This window comes from Dermacentor andersoni, chromosome 11 (genome assembly GCF_023375885.2).
Source record: "Dermacentor andersoni chromosome 11, qqDerAnde1_hic_scaffold, whole genome shotgun sequence".
Lineage (NCBI taxonomy): Eukaryota > Metazoa > Arthropoda > Arachnida > Ixodida > Ixodidae > Dermacentor > Dermacentor andersoni.
In genome coordinates, this window is record NC_092824.1 from 120605970 (window position 1) to 120625371 (window position 19402).

General features: G+C 47.9%; 2 protein-coding genes across 3 annotated transcripts in view; both read right to left on the minus strand.

Annotated features, from left to right (window-relative positions):
* Pka-C1 (Protein kinase, cAMP-dependent, catalytic subunit 1) overlaps nt 1–17345 on the minus strand; it is a 443650-nt gene extending 426305 nt beyond the window's left edge. Inside the window, exon 1 of the mRNA XM_050186148.3 lies at nt 17160–17345. The gene's annotated coding sequence lies outside the window, so the exon portion shown is untranslated. The remainder of the gene's footprint in view (nt 1–17159) is intronic.
* A 272-nt stretch (nt 17346–17617) lies between these two features.
* The window catches only part of LOC126539337 (L-gulonolactone oxidase-like), a 92802-nt gene continuing 91017 nt past the window's right edge, over nt 17618–19402 (minus strand). The window contains exon 12 of one of the 2 annotated variants that reach the window (XM_050186145.2): nt 17618–17886. In XM_050186145.2, coding sequence (XP_050042102.1) covers nt 17755–17886 — 132 coding nt within the window. In that variant the 3' untranslated portion in view covers nt 17618–17754. The remainder of the gene's footprint in view (nt 17887–19402) is intronic. The other variant, XM_055075500.2, reaches the window with a different exon arrangement.

The window sequence follows — 19402 nt, forward strand, 5'->3', positions numbered from 1 at the left end:
CAATACTAGTGCAGCTAATCCAACACCACCTAGATAGCGCAAGGCCTTTTCACTCCGACCCATGACGTCATGTTACCTGGCCCGACTGCCATAGATGCTAATGGGGATGCTCCCAAGTAGGCAACATTGATTTTCACGTCACCGCTTTCATCATGCCAGCCTTGTTATAGAAATTTCGGGCCAGGTGGCGTGACGTCATGGATCGGAGTAAACTGACGTTCAGATATCTAAGTGGTGGTGGTGGCTAATCGCGCGCCTTTCTATATATTTCTTTATTCGCGCATGCGCAAGGGTTTGCGCCGGAAGAGTTTTTGGCACACACGCGACCGACAGACGGACGGACGAATCGGCTGGCCATATACAGCTCAACTGTTAAAAAAAAAAAAAGAAATACGTAGACGAAATGAAATAAAGGGGAAAAACGAAATAAAAGTGGAAGACAACCTGCCGCCGACGTGCAATAGCCGAACAACCCACATCCTCCGCACGGTGTCGGCGACCCCACGAAAGTAGTGCGACCAAAGACAAGCTACATTGCTTGTAAACCATAAGGCCCATCGCTCATTGGTCAGAACTGACCCTTGCGCCATTAAACCCTCCACATGATCATCCTCATCATCAACCAAGAGACCGCCGTGGTGCATAGTGTAGCGTAGTCCAGCGCCGGTCCGTCTAATACAGAAGTTGCATGCAGGTGAAGCGAGCAATGAAATACGTTAACTCTCGGCTTCAAAAGAAAGATAGAAATATTAACCTTAAACGTTAATCCTTTTGCAGCATTCATACCCACTGGGCCACCCGGGCAACTCCCGCTGAAGCACCGTCGCCGCTTGCGCGGTTCGCACCTCTAGAAAAAGCTGAAAAACACCCGTTTCCTTATTCGCAAAATGAATCATCGACCAGGTATCGGAATAATATCTGCCGCTATCCGAAGGTCGAGTTTGCAGGGCCAGTTTACCTTTACCTTCCTTAAACGCTGTTACACACACACATAGAGAGAGAGAGAGACGAGAAACGTCCTCCGAAGGTACGCTCTTCGTTTGCACGCATTTAAATGCATCAGTGGCGTTTTCTTTTTAAGCACCGTCATGCCTGCACGGACGATAGCGAGGGTATTTTTCGAACAGCCTAATCGCTGTTACGGTGCACGCGCGGCCCGAAAGCGCAGAGCTGTTGCAGACCAGCGAGATTGCGACGAACGCGGAGCGGGAGACGCGAGCAGAGTGTGGAGGACATCCTCCCGAACGTGCAAGCATGCAACGGCCGAAATCTGCGCGCCGCGATCGGATAAAGCCCAGTAAACAGCGCCGGGACAAGCGAGCGCTGTCATGTATATCTGCGGTGTAAACGTGCCTCGGTGCGGATCGGCGATAAGAGAGAGCGTATGGAGGGCGTCCCAGCTAGCGTTGGTCAAGCTAACGAAAGAAGAAAAAAATAAAAGTAAAGGAAAAGAGAAAAAAGAGCACGATGCACAGCGATGCTACTGGCGTATGCCATTTCGGAGCAGCTAAAAATGCATTTTGGACTGTAAAATGAACATTTGCAGAAGGTTTATGAAATATATACTATATATATTATATCCTACATATATTGCTGATGGAAAGCTGTGTGAAAGCAGAACGTGGTCGCTGGTTCATAAATTCAATCCAAACAACAAAAATAGTCGCCGACCGACTTTTTAAATTTCTTGCAAGAACGTTCGAATAATTGCGCGGACAGTCCAATAGCGAAAAATTTAGTGGGAAATAGTTGCTTTTACGTCGTTGTAGAGGAAGCCGGAGGGGGGGGGGGGGGGGCGCTCCTGATTAATTTTCACCTTCTGGATATACTATGAAACGCTGTTAGATTTTCCGTGACGCGCGAATTCAATTTTGCGAAAGCGATTGTGGCAGTTACCGGGAATTTTTTTCGCGCACCTCCCTCTCTCTGTTTTCGTTGCATGGTTTGTTTTAGAGCTAGTTTGCTCCAGTGCATCTGTATACTACCACTCGTGCATTGGCGCGCGCGCGGCCGGGTAGCGGTTTGGGTTTTGTTCTGCGGGCAGTTTCGGCTTCTTGCGCTTGCAAAACTGATGGCTCATCATCATCATCATCATCAGCCTAGTTACGCCCACTGCAGGGCAAAGGCCTCTCCCATACTTCTCCAACAACCCCGGTCATGTACTAATTGTGGCCATGTCGTCCCTGCAAACTTCTTAATCTCATCCGCCCACCTAACTTTCTGCCGCCCCCTGCTACGCTTCCCTTCCCTTGGAATCTAGTCCGTAACCCTTAATGACCATTGGTTATCTTCCCTCCTCCTTACATGTTCTGCCCATGCCCATTTCTATTTCTTGATTTCACCTAAGATGTCATTAACTCCCGTTTGTTCCCTCACCCAATCTGCTCTTTTCTTATCCCTTAACGTTACACCCATCATTATTCTTTCCATAGCTCGTTGCATCGTCCTCAATTTAAGTATAACCCTTTTCGTAAGCCTCCAGGTTTCTGCCCCGTAGGTGAGTACTGGTAAGACACAGCTATTATACACTTTTCTCTTGAGGGATAATGGCAACCTGCTGTTCATTATCTGAGAATGTCTGCCATACGCACCCCAGCCCATTCTTATTCTTCTGATTATTTCCGTCTCATGATCCGGATCCGCCGTCACTACCTGCCCTAAGTAGATGTATTCCTTTACCACTTCCAGTGCCTCGCTACCTATTGTAGATTGCTGTTCTCTTCAGAGACTGTTAAACAGAAAACTAAAGTAGTTTGCTGCAGATTAATTTTTAGACCCACTCTTCAGCTTTGCCTCTCCAGGTCAGTGAGCATGCATTGCAATTGGTCCCCTGAGTTACTAAGCAAGGCAATATCATCAGCGAATCGCAAGTTACTAAGGTATTCTCCGTTAACTTTTATCCCCAATTCTTCCCAATCCAGGTCTCTGAATACCTCCTGTAAACACGCTGTGAATAGCATTGGAGAGATGGTATCTCCCTGCCTGGCGCCCTTTTTATTGGGATTTTGTTGCTTTCTTTATGGAGGACTACGGTGGCTGTTTATGGTGACTACGGTGGCTGTAAATAATTTATGATAACTCAAAGAGAAGCTCATTACTTTTCCAAGCGAGATCAGGATGCCTTAGAACACGCACCTATAAAGCGGGATATAAGAAGGAAGAAGAGGCATGTGCTTGCTGCGGTAAAGCTAGGGAAACGATGGAACATGTTTTATTAGAATGTGATCATATCTGCCCAGTTGTCGATTCGGACTCCTTGGACACCACTGGACTCCTTGAAGCCCTTGAGTTCAGCGAGAGCCGGGGGAAAGTAAACATGTCCGATATAGAGATTAGTAGGAGGCGATTGGAAGATTGGTGGAAGAAAAGTAGGGAAACGACAAATAACGGAGGCGTAAAAAACAAAGTTTACAATAGGGGGTCAGAAGATTTGGTTATAGGAATTCATCGTGCGTTTTTTTTCCCTTTTATTCCTTTTTTTAATCTAGGTAGGACATTAGACAATATAATAGCAAGAGCTTGGTGGCGCAGCCCACCACCTCGTTCCAAAGGGGACGCTTATAACATCCATCCATCCACGCATCCATCCTGGTGTGGCCGAGATGTTCAACCTGGCTTAGACATGCGCGTCGGAACCGGGCCAGTAGAACAGTCACTGAAGCGGAATGCGCCACGAGAGCGAGGACAAAGGGAGAATGGCCATTCTTCCCGCGTTGACGGCCTAACTTTCAGGGACAAGATAGCAAGCCTCGAGCTCACGGAGTGACAGGTGATGGCAGAGCAATGTAGGTATTGCACCCCTTGTGCTCAGCGTGGCCCAAAGGACTTCAATCGGCGACCCAATCGAGCGCGCATTAAGAAAGAGTAATTGTCGAATTGGGCGCATCCATAAGCTTTTTTGTTGTTGTTGTTCAGGCTTGGAGTGACACCGGTAAAAGATGCCGAGAGCGAGTGCGGCTATACTAATCCAGGAACAACCAAATTAGGAAGGCCAACTAAGCTTCAACAAAAGACACTCCTTCACCAGAACAGGAATTGGCCTCCCTTGTGCAGTACTCAGCCACTGCGTCCCGAATGATTCCTACAATTAACCCATGGCCTTCAGACCCCAGCAGATGCGGAGCACTTGACCAAGGCGGCGGTCAGACCTGTAACGCAGCAGAGGGTAGCAAGAATCTCTGGGTCCGGACAGGCTGCCAATGGAAACTGACCCTGTCAACCTTTAATCGCCAAACTCTGTCGAGCTGTCGAGTGAGGCTAGCTCCGCAGGACTCTTTGGGGAAATATGTGACATTGTTTGGGATATAACCGGCCTTAGTGAGATTAGAAGAACTGGTAAGGCTTATACAATGCTGACTAACGGCCATGAAATTTGCTATAGAGGTGGTCTCCCAGCCCAGATAAGAAGCAATGCAGGGTAGGATTCCTAATCCACCAAGACATAGCGGGCAAAATTGACGATTTCTACAGCATTAATGAGAGGGTAGCTGTAGTCGTAATCAAACTTAATAAGATGTATAGATTAAAGGTAGTACAAGCCTACGCTCCAACATCCAGTCGCGATGATGATGAAGTAGATCAGCTTTATGAAGATGTTGAATTAGTGATGAGAAAAGTGCAAACTCAGTACACTGTAGTAATGGGCGACTTCAAAGCAAAAGTGTGGAAAAGGCAGGTGGGTGAACAGGCGTTGATTCTAGGAACGCTAGAGGAGAGATGCTAGTGGAATTCGCAAAGAATAATTTCGAATAATGAACACCTTTTTCAAGAAGCGTAGCAATAGAAAGTTGACCTGGTAAAGCCCTAATAGTGAAACAAGAAATGAAACTGATTTCATACTTTCTGCTGATCCCAGCATAGTGCAGGATGTAGAAGTGTTAGGTACGGTAAAGTGCAGTGATCATAGGTTAGTGAGGGGTAGGATTCACCTCAATTTGAAGAGAGAAAGAGCAAAATTGGTCAAGAGGAAACAGGTCAACCTAGAGGCAGTAAGGGTAAAAGCCGACAAATTCAGGCTGGTACTTGCAACCAAATATGCAGCCTTAGAACAGAGAGATGAAGATGACACAGAGGAAATGAATGAAAGCATAACTAGGCTGCCTTCAGAGGCAGCAATTGAAGTGGGAGGCAAGGCACCAAGGTAACCAGTAGGCAAGCTCTCCCAAGTAACTAAGGACCTAATAAAGAAACGACAAAGAATGAAAGTGTCCAACTCAAAAGATAAGGTAGAATTCGCGGAACTGTCAAAACTGATCAACAAGGCGAAAATAAGCGATATTCGAAATCATAACGTGCATGAGTAAACCTCAAGAAGCCGTAAGAAGTGGACGCAGCCTGAAATCAGTGAGAAGGAAACTTGGCATAGGACAAACCAAGATGTTTGCACTGAAAGATAAGCAGAGTAATATCATCAGCAATCTCTAACAAATAGTAAAAGTATCGGGAGAATTCTATACTGACCTGCACAGCACTCGAAGCAGTCCCGATACCTCCATTCGAAGTAGTGAACATGTTAAAGAGGTTTCTTTTATAACTAGCGATGAGGTTAGAAGGGCCTTGGAAGACATGAAAAGGGGAAAAGCACCAGGAGAAGACGGGATACCAGTCGATTTAATCAAAGATGGAGGAGACATAATGCCTGGGAAACCGGAAGAATGCAAACATTATACTAATCCACAAAAGGGGAGACGTTAAAGAATGGAAATATAGAGGCCCATTAGCTCACTCCCAGTAGTATACAAAATATTTACCAAAATAATCTCTACCAAAATAAGGGCAACACTGGACTTTAGTAAACCAAGGAAACAGGCTGGCTTCAGGAAGGGATACTCTACAATGGATCTCATCCATGTCGTTATTCACGTTATCGAGAAATCCGCAGTGTACAATAAGCCTCTCTATATGGTTTTCATAGATTACAAAAATGCATTTGGTTCAATAGAGATACGAGCAGCCATAGAGGCATTACGTAATGAAGAAGTACAGAACGCTTACGTAAATACCTTGGAAAATATCTACAGAGGCTCTACAGCTACCTTAATTCTATACAAGAAAAGCAGGAAGATAGCTATAAAGAAAGGGGTCAGAGAGGGAGACACAATCTCTCCAGTGCTATTCACCGCGTGCTTGGAAGAAGTACTCAAGCTACTAAACTGGGGAATGCTTAGGAGTAAGGATCGACGGCGAATATCTCAGCAACCTTCAATTTCCCGATGACATTGTTCTATTCAGCAACAATGCAGACGAATTACAACAAGTGATTGAGGACCTTAACAGAGAGAGTGTGAGAGTGGAGTTGAAGATTAATATGCAGAAGGGAAAGATAATGACGAATAGCCGGGCATGGGAGCAAGAGTTCAAGATCGCCAGTCGGCCTCTAGAGTCTGTGAAGGAGTACGTTTACCTAAGTCAATTAATCACAGGGAACCCGGATGATGAGAAGGAAATTCATAGAAGAATAAAAATGAGTTGGATTGCATACGGCAGACATTATCAGCTCCTGACTGGAAGCTTACCATTATCATTGAAAAGGAAGGTGTACAATCAGTGCATTTTACCAGTGCTGACATATGGGGCAGAGACTTGGAGACTGACAAAGAAGCTTGAGAACAAGTTAAGGACCGCGGAAAGAGCGACGGAGCGAAGATTGCCAGGCATAACTTTAAGAAACAGAAAGAGAGCGGTTTGGATTAGAGAGCAAACGAGTACAGCCGATATTCTAATTGACATTAAGAGAAAAGAAAATGGAGCTGGGCCTCAGGCCATGTAATGCGCCGGTTAGATAACCGTTGAACCATTAGGGTTACAGAATGGGTACCAAAAGAAGGGAAACGCAGTCGAGTACGCCAGAAGACAAGGTGGAGCGATGGAATTAGGAAATTCGCGGGCGCTAGTTGGAATCGGTTGGCGCACGACAGGGGTAATTGGAGATCGCAGGGCGAGGCCTTCGTCCTGCAGTGGACATAAAAAAGGCTGATGATGATGTTTTATTTGTAATTGTGCACGATGCATATTTTTGTTAGTGATTAAGCACGTATTAATTTTCATTTTAATAGCTTATCGTTAGGAAAGCAATTTTTTTTTCGAAGGTTCTTGCGCGCAAGTACAGTTAGCTTTTTTAAAGGTTTTAAATACCACCCAAGGAATTAACAAAACGCAGTTGTCCTCCGCTGAGGCGTTTCAGTGAGGCAGGGCTGACTTGATTCAAACCCTTGATTGATCCTTGTTTTTTTTTTTTTGTCATTTACGTGAGCTATGTCGTTTGATAAGTGCTTATGACTCGATAGGGAACATAAAATAGTTTTTTTTGTGTTGTAAACGATCTCCCTTTGTCGATTGCCTAAGAGCTGCGTGAGTTGCGCCTTCTTTGAGACACGATTGAAACCAAATTGACTAATACGTTAGTCACGCTACCATTTGAACTTTGTTTAGGGTCATTTGGGCGGCGCTCCTCTATGGCTGCCTTTCTGCGCTCGCTGGTTCTAACCTCGAAATCAGTTATGAGAGAAGGTATAATTACCTGGCATATCTCAGAGGGGGTTTGTGTGCTTGTATTGTCGCTGCTCTGGCGCTGTGCGGACTTGATAGCTAAATGCCAGTTCCCAGCCTACGTCCTGCAGCCAACCATTCCTCCGAGATGGCTATTGTCCCTGGACGTGAACCTCCCCGCGAGCCCGAGACTTTGAGCCGGAGCTGAGCCTGCTGAGCGGCCAAGGCCTCTTCAAGGGGCACCGATGAGCTGCCCCCTAGCGAGCCCTCCTCCTGGCGGTGGACGGGCTGTTGCGATCAGCCGTTCAGCCCGCGACAACCTCCGGTCACGGCTAACGCGATTACGGGGAACTGGCCGACGGCCTCGTCAAAATCATTCTCAACACGGACGATTTATGGCCAGCACGGGAGTACCTCGGTCAGAAGTTTTGGCAAATAGTGCAAAAATACGGTCCATCCCCTGTCAGCCGCCCAAATTGGCACGTCCACGCCTGGGACGGATAGTGTACGATCGGAGTCAGTGTATGATCCCCCTTCCCCTGTTTGTGCCCGGTGATGAGCGTGCGTTTCCAACAAAGCTCCCTTCAGAGGGAAAGGGCAACAGACCTCCGGATCGGTGGGACCTGGTGTCATCGGTCTCCTGACGCCGGATTGGGGGATGTGACTGAAGAATGACCCCGCAGGGCATAAGTAGAGCAACGGTCCGCGGAAATGATCGGCGGCTACAACTTCTTTATGAACTTTTTCTGTACTACTTTGAACTTTCTTGTAAATACGTAAATACCTGCATAATCTTGTTTGTAAAACGTCCAGGATATAGGGCCCAGCCCCACGTTCCGTTACTCCTCCACGAGCAAAGTACATTGGACATCTTCGAACCCCAAGTCGCAACACCACCTACAGTTACGTCAGCATTAGGCGGCGAAACTTGCTGTTTGGTGGGGAGCCGACCAAAACCATAGTAGCCGCGGTACGTCATATTTAAAGCCCTGTGACCGCCTTGCCAATAAAAAGAAAGGATATTCGACAAACTGAATGGCGGAAAAAATGTGAAAAATTGGACCAAGTGCGAGAATGACGCGCCACGACGCGTGTGCGAGTACTTCAGCTGTTCTGAAAGTCCACATAATGGTTTCTTGCACAGTAGCCGGCACGGAACAGGTACTCGACAGCTGTCAGCCCCACCATTTTTCTTACTGAACCACGCGTGAACCGGCAGCAGATGACGCCGAAACCAAAACAAAGTAGAGAACTTAACGCTGGAATGACGTATAAACATGGCAGCCATGACTTAACGATATGCTCCCAGCAGCGACGTTGCCTAAAAACAGCCTTCGAAATTGACTACATATCTTTGCAGCAGCAATGAGCTTTGGGTTTTGATAAACCGGCATTTCCGAATTTTGTCAGTGTTGACGCGGACCTCGGGACTCGGAAGTCCTTAGGACATAAATAGGCCAAATATAGCCATGTAGCCGTGCACCCCTGCTGTTTGTCTGCGTAGTACACAGAACACACAGGGAGAGGCGTTTGCTTGAGGCGTTTTTGTGCGCCATATTTTATAACCTCTGAGGGGTTGAGCGTTGTCATTTCCTCACATGGCACATCGCATTGTGGCAGAAGTATTAAACTTGAATTGGCGTATGGAGCTGTACATGCCAAAACCACACTCGGATTATCAGGCAAGCCGTAGTGGTGGACTCCGGATAATTTTGACACAGTGATGCTCTTTAATGTGTCCCAAAATCTAAGTGCACATGCGTTTTCTATTTCACCCCCGTCGAAATGCGGCTGCCGCGATTGGGATCAAATCCACCACCTTTAGCAATGCCATAGCCGCAAAGCTAACGCGGCGGGCACAGAAGTGTTGATTTGACGGTCGACCAATCCGTAGTGTCTCCTCGATTATGCGGTGTGCTTTAATTAATGCGGCTCTGCTTCTTCACGCCCTGCGAAAGTTGCCCGCTTGACCTATTTGCATCGCGTTTGTTTTTCAGAAATAGCAGCAATGTACTGAACTTAAGCTTGTAAGGATTAGGGGGCTCAATTCCACCACTCATAACCAGTTGTCAAGATTGGAGTCGGGCATGAATTAGATGGTAGCTGGCCCATGCCGTCGTCCAACTTATCCACGCTGAGGACGTTGTTGAAGGGAAGGACTGCTTCTCATCGAGAACGGGGAATATGGGTTTATTTACAGTATCTACATCAGGACGTTGCAGTTCATCAGTCTAGCATGACGGCGAGAGAAAGTACACTGAGCAGCCGCACAAAAGCGGTTTATCAACACTAGGTCCTCCCTCGATCCCAAGGTGAGGGAAACGTTCGTCCAGTCATCGTAAACAAGTCGCCTTTCTGCGCGAGGTTCACGGTCTTCAACCGACGTCAGACGGACTTCGTAGAACTCGGGGCTTACTTCAGGAAAGGCGCCTTTTATTCACCGAGCTGACCCCCGCAGCGCGCCGCCAGGTGCCCATTGTCTAGTGTCTTGAACGGCGCGTGGGAAGGGGCCTCGAACTACGTTCCCTCGGGGATTCCCTCGTTCACAACAGACCAGATTGGCGGTGGCGGGTTCAGGCACAAAGCCTGCTTCGTCGCACTCATCTTGGCTCCAGCGACGGAGAGTCGAGGACGCGCGTATTGTTCTCCATACACAGTCGACTTAGTGACGCCGTGGCTAGAGGTTTGCGGTGGCGTTCCAAGTTGACGTCCGCTGTCGCAACTGGCTGGCAAAACTTGCACGTCAGCGGGCCGTTCTTAACAAGCTTATCCTATTTCCCCGCAACCACTGTCGTATAATAGTGTGGTTTCCTTGCCTTCTCTCGTCGCCTCCACCCCCCTCTTGTATGGGAACTGGCTCTTCTCCCTCTCCTTCTATCTAGAGTTCTATCTGGCGTCCCCTCTGGCCTCGCGCGTTAGCAGAAAGGGAAACGCTGCAGTTTCTGCAATGCTTCTGAGTGGAGTCACGGATAATTACAGCTGTCAGGCGGCTAAAGTGGCGACGGCCAGCGAGCTCCTGAGGGCATTGTGCGCATTCGACGCGGTGGGGTGAAAACGAGTTTCTCCCGTCGCCTTTCCTCTCTTGCGCCTGCCATGGATGGATGTTATGAGCGTCCTCTCTGGAACTGGGCGATGGGTTGCGCCACCGAGCTCTTGCTATTATACTGCCTAATGTCCTACCTAGGTTAAACAATAAAAAAAGACACTATGAACTCCCACAAAAAAAATTTCTGTCCCCTATTGCGAACTGCTTTTGTACGTCCGTTTTTTTTTCTCGTTTTCCTACTTTTCTTCCACCAATCCTCCAATCGCCTCTTACTAATCCATATTGCGGACATGTTTATTTTTCCACTGCTCTTGCTGAACCCAAGGGCTTCAAGGAGGCCAGTGGTGCGTAAATCGACCGCTGGGTAGACGTCTTCGCATTCTAATAAAACATGCTCCATAGTTTTCCTAGCTTTGCCGCAGCAAGCACCTGCTCCTTCCTTCTTATATCTCGCTTAATTTATAGGTGCGTGTTCTAAGGCATCCCGATCTCGCTTCGAAAAGTAATGAGCTTCCCTTTGAGTTACCATAAATTGTTTCTTTCCTGATTTCGTTTTTTCCTCTTAATAAGTAGTTACTCATGGCAGGTTTCTTTTCCATTGCAGCCACCCATGAGATTATTTCAGCCTCTCTGACTTTCCGCTTGACGTCCTTTGTTGCTGCGTTGCCCTACCTACAGGCCGCATACTTGCTGGTGAGCTTCCTAGTTCTTTTCCTCCACTGTGAATCAATGTTTTTCCTGTACAGATACCTCAAAACTCTCCCAACCCATTTACTTTCTTCCATATTCCTCAGTCGTTCTTCATACTCAATTTTACTGCGAGCTTGCCTCACTTCAAAACTAGTCCAGCACATATGACCCTGCACAGCTTCACTTGTAGTCTTTCAGTGAGCGCCCAATGCGAGGCGACCCACTGACCTTTGGTTCCTGTCGAGTCCTGATTGTACCCCTGAATTAAAGCAAACAACCGCATTTCCAAAAGTCCTGGAACCATTACACCTTTCCACATACCTCGGAGCACCTCATACCTATTGTATCCGCATACACTGTCTCTTCATGGGCGCCACCATACTGCTACGCAGTGGCGCCATCTGTGGGCAGTCGGCATGCCAGCTTGGGCGAGCACTCAGTCTTGCATGGCAGGTATACGCTCGGTGGTAGTTTCTGGCGTTTGTTATCATGCTCGTGCAGTCTGTTTAGCATGACGTGACGTCTTCTACGTTGTAAACGGTTCTGTAAGACGTACTGAAGTGGTTTAAGTCGGTATGGCCGGACATTTCTGCTGGCGTTGAGGCGGATGGAGTGTGCACCGCGATATGTGCGCGAGTGCTTGAGCCTACAATCAGCCTCGCAGATCAATTGCGTATTTCTGAATGTTCCATTCACTAATGTGACCTTATTGCAGTATTATCTTATAGTTCTAAGCTGCGATTTAGGAGCAATGAAACATACGCGAAGGTCGTAAGGCGTGGGAGCCGTTCTGCTACGATAGGAGCTGTGCTGTTATACTTTGACAAGCGTTTAAACTGTTAGCTGCAGATTACATTGCGTGTCTACTAGGTACGGTGGATGAGGTCTCCACCAATGAATAAAATAGTTTTGCTTAGCAATAACAGCATAGCTTAAAGTGTGAATTAAGCTTGTCCAGTAAAGCGACCGTTTACGAACTGCGCGAGCGTCCTAAGCAGTGGTAGGTGCTGGATTGCAGATATATTAGGTCTATATAGCGCATGGGCCAAGCATACGGCATCAACGTTCGTAGATGTATAAACTATGCGAGGTCGTATGGCGGCGTTAGCCCGTTTTCTCTCTCTCTTTTTCGAGAAAGAGGACAACCGATTTTTTTTTGTTCGTTCCGTTCTCTACGACGCACTCACGCATATTACGGAAATTTTGTCCTCAAAAATAGCCATCGCATTCTTATGCGATCGCTCTCATATATTATGGCTTTACAGGGCAAAAAGGCAATGCCGACGCACATAGCTTATATATGTATCATGCTGGTTCACCAACCACAGTATATTGCTGTGTTGAGCAGCGTCATCGGCCTCATGCAGGAGGCTAGCGTAGACATATAGTGATTTCAAGCCTACTAGACTTGAAATGCGCGAGAACGATACCGGTGTATCACAATTATTTGACAGCGCCTGCCGCTTGATGTTTCGTGGTTGCCTTAGGTTGGCCGTACACGAGCATGCGCTCTTATGTTTTAGTCCCTACGCCAAGCGATCAGACAGTAAGCAGATTTACCATTTCATGCTGGTAATAGATACACCGGTTCTCTTCGTTGAATTAAAACCAATATACGGTAACTAGTTCACAACGCACACACAAAACCGCGGCTGATAATGCGCGTCACATGCTTGCGCCCCTAAAAGATATTTCCGCGTACTGTAGTTACCGATGCACCGAAAGGCTTCCCTGACGACCTTATATGAACGTACATTGCGTAAATTTCACAAAGTACGATCTAAAACATCTCGAAATCGTTACGCAGCACGCGACAGCAATACTTTCAAGCAGCGCCGCGTCGGATCGCACAATCCAGAGAGGAGGAAAAGACTCGACGCGCGCCCTTTCCTCCTCGCCGGATGAAAACAACCCCCCCGACGCGGTGTGCGCTACAGCAGCAGCAGCGGGAAAGTCGAAGGAAGAGGTAAAGATAGCTTGGCTTTAAAAAATATGAAGATCCCACGCACTGTGGGAATCGATGTAAGCGAAGCTTTCCGTCATAATTAATCCGAATTCCGTCACTACGGCGTGCTCATAATCCGAGTGTGGTTTTGGCACGTACAGCCCCATAATCCAATTGAAGTTTAATACTTCTGCCACAAAGCGATGTGCCATGCGAAGCAATGACAACGCTCAACCCTCTCATAGGTTATAAAATATGGCGCACAACAACGCCTCAAGCAAACACTTCTTCCTGTGTATTCTGAGTACTACGCAAACAACAGTGGCGCACGCAAGGTAACCGTTAACATCAACTCACCACTCTCGTGTTAGCCTAAACGTTAAAGAAATTAAGCTTTAGCCGTCAACATTACCACTAATTATCGTCAATCAAAGCATCCGGCACGGAAAGCTTCGCTTACATCGATTCCCACAGTGCATGGGATCTGCACGATTTTTATTCTTCTCGCTCTTTTTTTTTTTTTCCGCCGCGGAGCACTTCCGCTTACGGCGTCGCCCGCGAGCTGTCGTGATCGAATCGCGCAGCGCACGCTTCTGCGCGCTGTGCAAGAGGACGCCTTGCTGGCGGCCCACGTCTGTGCTACGCGAATGCACGACGTGGGAACAAGCAGACGAAACGGAAGTACATCTCTCGTGCTGCGGTGCGAAGTAAAACAAAAACATGCAGACATTCGGTTTGTGTGTTTTATTTCTCTAAGCTATAATTCGTCTATTCAAGCAACATGTTACACAAACACCAGATGTTGCCTTGAATAATTATCGAAGACACGTGTCACCACGAGCGACGTCACAGTGCGAACACGTGTAGGCGCACTAGCATGTGTACGTCCTCCTCCGGCTCGGAGAAAGGAAAGCAGCGTTCGGTTTGAAATTTCAGGTCTTTCCGCGGCGCGTAGCGAAATAATACTTTGCAGACACGATCGTCAACGTGCATTGTATGCTCTGCGGTTGTCAGCTCATAATGGCCAGATATGGTGAGGGGACCTTTAACAAATATTCTTAAGCAAGCAAATTCTTATTGAAAAAAACACATTTTTACGCCTCTTTAAGAAAGCGTTAGCACCACGTGTGCTAGTTTAGCACGCGTTCTGCATGTTTACATTACGGTAGAGTAGGATCTGACGTCATCGGCTCATCGTAGATGTCGCACGAAGTAGCTAACCGTTTGGGTACCTCGTTTATTGGTTATTTAATATTATTCATGAGCTAAGCAAATTGGACCACCCTACCGATGACAGGACTGCCAATGCCGTTTGAAAATGACAATATCCCAATATGGCTTAAAAAAAAAAAAGAAAATGCCGGAGTTGCACTTTAACCCAAGGTTTGACCCCTTCGTCATTGGCGTCGCCAGAAACTCGGCGGGCAGGGAGAGGAAGGTGCTTGGCAGGCGGAATACTAACACCAATTTCGGGGAGAGGGGGCACATGCCCGGTGTGCCATATCCCCTGCTCCTCCGAGTGAAGAACACCTTTGGCGCAAGCGCCTCTCGATTAAACTTGTGCAACACTGGAATCTCTGATAATTGAGCCTATGAGCCCACGCTCACTGTCGAGCTGAGCACCACTGGTTTAGCGTGTAGGGACACTACTACATCGAAAGCAGGCGCGTAGCCAGGATTATTTTTCGAGTGGGAGAGGGGCTCCTGTTAAATTTCCCATGCTTGGTACATAATACAACTAACTATTACCCCGAGCAAGCCCTTGGTCTGCCTAAAGGCGAGTAGCATCCTGTAGTTGTCTGGGGCGGGCGTTCGAAGGATGCGCGCCTTTGTTCATAGGCGACGTGCCAGGTATAAAATGGCGCCGGCCAGAAAAATTTCGGGTGGGGGGATGAAGCCCCCGCCGTACGCCACCAACCGGAAATGGCAGCGCCACCACCCCGTTGTCGTAATGACAACACGCGCTCGTCAGTGGTCATCGGGTCGCGCCAGCAAGGCGACCGTCTGTGGAGGATCACACGCGTTTGCAGTGGATCACTCACAAGCGCCGTCGGCGAACAGATGCTGAGTGACAAGCAACAAAGACGCGGAAATTGTTTTCGCCACAGCAGCTGTTCGTTCAACTCCGGCATTTTTCTGCTGGAAGCGACGCACCCTTTTGTCGGGCTGTAGCCACTGCTAGCAGCTCTCTGTAGATGCGGCGGATTCACAGAAAGCTTAACTGCTCGCAAGCCACAACGCAAGGACTAAGAGAGAGGGTTAATTAATGTGCCTGTTGCGCTAAGAGAACAACGCGATTGAAACAACGCGAGTTGGCGAACGTTAGCTATGCACCCGCCGACGGCTTCTTCTGCCAGTCCCGGTTTATGCTCACGTTACTTTTATATTTTACTTCACAGAAAGGCCACTACCAAGCCATGTTGCGTAAGCGCACTTTTATGGACAAGAACAATTCAGGTCACATTCCAGAACTTCAGCTGACATTTGCGAAACAATGCGCTGAACACGGTAAAAATTGACACCGCGACTGCTTCAGTGATTCGGTTAAAGTTTTGCCAAAGCAGCGGTTTCACCACCGGCAACGCAGGCTGAAGACGCTAACGTTATTTTACTCAACTCCGAGAAGATATCGGCGCGATTTAAAGGAGACCGCGGCACTTTTGCAGGCGGATCGATTTATTTAATTCTTGAAACTACCGGACTTCGTTGAGTAGAAGCAGGGCACTGCGGAACTGTAACCACATCTGTCACAAATCCATGCAGAGGTGTTTTTCAATGTCAAGATCACAAGGCCGACTAAAATTGGTTAACCCTTTCTGTTCGCGGTGTAGCTCGTTTCCTTCGTCCTCGTCCCTCGCGCTATCCCAACGCACAGTGCTTTTCCTAAGCTTCACGAATTTACCGGCCTCTCTTAAGTGACCAGTTGAACTACCGGCGAAGATATCAATCATCAGCGAGCCCTAGAGCCTTCGCTGCGAGGCACATATTCCGTGCTCACATGCAACGCATCGGCTTTTGAAGCCGGATGTGTCGAAGTCGTCCACGACACGGTTTCATTGCGGGGTATGCAACAACGGCTCGCACAAAATCAAACTGGCCGTTGTGTGCTGCCGGCCGTTCTCGTTTCACCGTAGCACGCAGCCGGCGAACGGGACACGCGGCGGCGACCAGTTTCACAAAAGGCGTGCGAGAGGCGCTCTGGCCGGAATGGGAAGCACGTGCACTGGCCGGCGACGTATTTCCCGAGTAGGCACCGAATCCGCGCGTGGCACAAGTCTGCGGGATGAAATCCTCCTCGACGCAGCGAGCGAACCGTTGGCATTGAAGTCACGCGCGCAACGCGGTCCGCTGCGGGATTCCGCAACAGGGGAAGAACCATACCTGCGCGCCTCTTCACGCAGGTCGCCATAATGTCCGTGACGTCATGAGCTTCGCCTTCGTCCCCCCACCCGTTCTTCGTATTTGCTCTGAGAGAAGGTTCGTTCCCGGAGCCTTTCGTCTACGCTCGGTCGCTCGCTCGCTCCCTCTGCGATACCCTCTAGCATGGACTCCGCACGCGAACCACAGCCGGAGCGCAGTCCTCCGAGAACGATCTCCAAACACGGTTATCAGCGCCGGATGAAAGGTCGCGCGAGTTGCGCGCTCTGCCGACCGCGGGGACCCCATTGTAATCGGGCAATTGGGGCGCGCCGATATAACGGCCGTCCAGTCGGTGCATGCGCGCACGCGTTTGAGAGTGAGTGAGAGCACGGCCGATCACTTCTTGTTTTCGTCGCTCCGCATGCAAGACACCCATGCGGAATGTCCCTGTCGCCAGAGAGAGGGAGAGAGGTCTCAACAGAAGAGCAACTCGTTTCGGAATCGGGGACACCAATGTTGACGTGCGCTTCGGATGTTCTCTCACCCCACGAAAGCGGCTTAACTCGCCGCCGACTGGTAACTGCCGGCTGCGCGGCAGCGTGCTAGACGGGGACAGGAATCGCAGCTTACCTCGTCGCAGCTGCAGGCCGCCACCCGTCGTCGCTAGATGGTCTCGGTGCGGGTCTTCTTCTCGCGACGATAAAAACCCAGGCACAAAAAATAAAATAACGCGTTCTCGCGAACAGGCAACGATAACGCAACGCTCAAAAGAAAGCGGCACACGCGTCGCACACAGTACGCCAACACCTGAAGCAGACGAACGGAGCACACGGCGACGCAGGGCCCCCTTGCGGAGCACGAGCGAAGCGCGCAGTCGAAGAAAAACCAGTCGAGGGTGCCTGGCTCACCTGCACGCTCGCACTGCTGTTGACACAGCTCAGCGTGCACGAAGCAAGGTCGCCGCGGAGGTCGCAGCCGCCGTGAAAAGAACGCATCAAAGGAAGACATACAAAGACAACGGTAGCGGCACTCAAGCCGTAGCCGCACTAGTGCGGCTGCCACCCCAATTTTGCCAAGAGACCCGACAATTACACGCAACTTCTTTTATTGAACAAAATATGTGCACACAGCCTCTTCCGCATGCCACAACTACCCGCGCTGCCGCTAATTAATGACTAATGCTGACCATCCCCGTAGCCGAAGCACCACTGGTATTGACTAGTTTTTATGAGCCAAGAACTCTTTTCATGTAAGGGTTTAGGAACATGTCCTGGGGGTCCAACTTCTGCCGGATGACACACCATTTGGAGAAGTTGGGGTACATCACTTGGAACTCTTTTGAAGTTGCATCATAAGCCTGGCAGAGGACAACAGACAAACGAGGATAGATTTGTACAGCATAGTCAGCAACACTTAATATTGACAATGACGGATGAAGAAACACAGCATAAAAATATACAAAAAATGACAGCACATCGTTTCCTGTACCATGCTTTCTGCAACACCTGTCACCATCATGTGTAAGGAACAGTCAGTAAATATCAGAGCACTGCATGGATGTTAACTTCACATTACAGAACATTGTATAGTTGCACACCAGTTAGCCCAATGAGATGCTGCAATTGTTCCCACCAATAATAATAATAATAAACACAGCCCTTCTATTTCGTTTCATTCTTTGTGCAAATCTCAATTTTGTGCTGCTAATATAAATGCAAGCTCTAGCAACCAACTAGCTTGTTTTACAGCCTTCACAAAATAATCAATCAATCATTTATTTATTTACTGTGCCTAGGAACAACCCTAAGGTTCGACACACGCATACATTGAAAACAAGAAAACTGCAGTTGTGTACACACACACAATGAACAAAAAGAATTGTGAAAAAGAGTGTACTAGAACAATGCGCAAGACAAATACAAAAGAAAAGGAGGCGAAAAGCAATTGAACAATGAAACTATGACACAAGGCAAAGCACAGAAAAGAAGATGACAGTGAGTTATGAAAAACATCAACATCATGAAAATATGCGGTACAAAGACTCTGTATTTCGTGGAATTTTAAATTCTGGTGACAACAGGCAGGAACATGAAAAAGTCTATGTTCCCCGGTGATCCTGTCCGGAATACAAAACACAATACAACCGAGGAGTTCAGGGCAGGTGAGGATACTATGAAGGAGTTTAAAAAGAAACAGAAGGTCAGCGTGATTACGTTGGCAGCAAGGCAAGGGCAACGACAACAATCCAAAAGAGCTAAAACAAGGTCCAGTGTCCATGTTAGGAAAGCGGTGGTGCTATTTGCTTAGAAACTTTTTCTGGACTCGATCTATAATGCTACTATTGGATCTAGAAATGCCATTCCAGACGAACAACCCATTATTGAGTTGAAGAAAACAGATTGTGTATAACTTGCGGAATGGTGTAGGAGAATTTAATTCTCTCAACAGTCTGCTAACAGAGCCAAGAGAGCACACACCCATCATTGTATCGCATTTAGTGTGAATTGAAAAGTGCAAGGTTGTATAAAAAGCACACAGAGATCATTGATCTCAAAGACCTTACACAATGGTACAGTATCTACAGGAAAAGAAAGCTTGCTGCTTTGCACGTGAAAGCCATGACTTCGGTCTTAGCAGCATTTAAGAGTAAGCGTTAGCTCGGGCCCAACTCCGCCAGGGCCTATTCAAGTACATGTAAAACGCAAAAACATTTTTCTGAGATAACCTCTCGACCGATTTTAATGAAATTTGTCGCATTTGAGAGAGGAAGCTAAATTCTAGTGACTGCTGGAAGCAGAATTTCGATTTAGGGCCTGAATTTCATTAGAAAGATTTTAAAAAATTCGGAAGCTTGAAAAAAATAGAAGCACAAA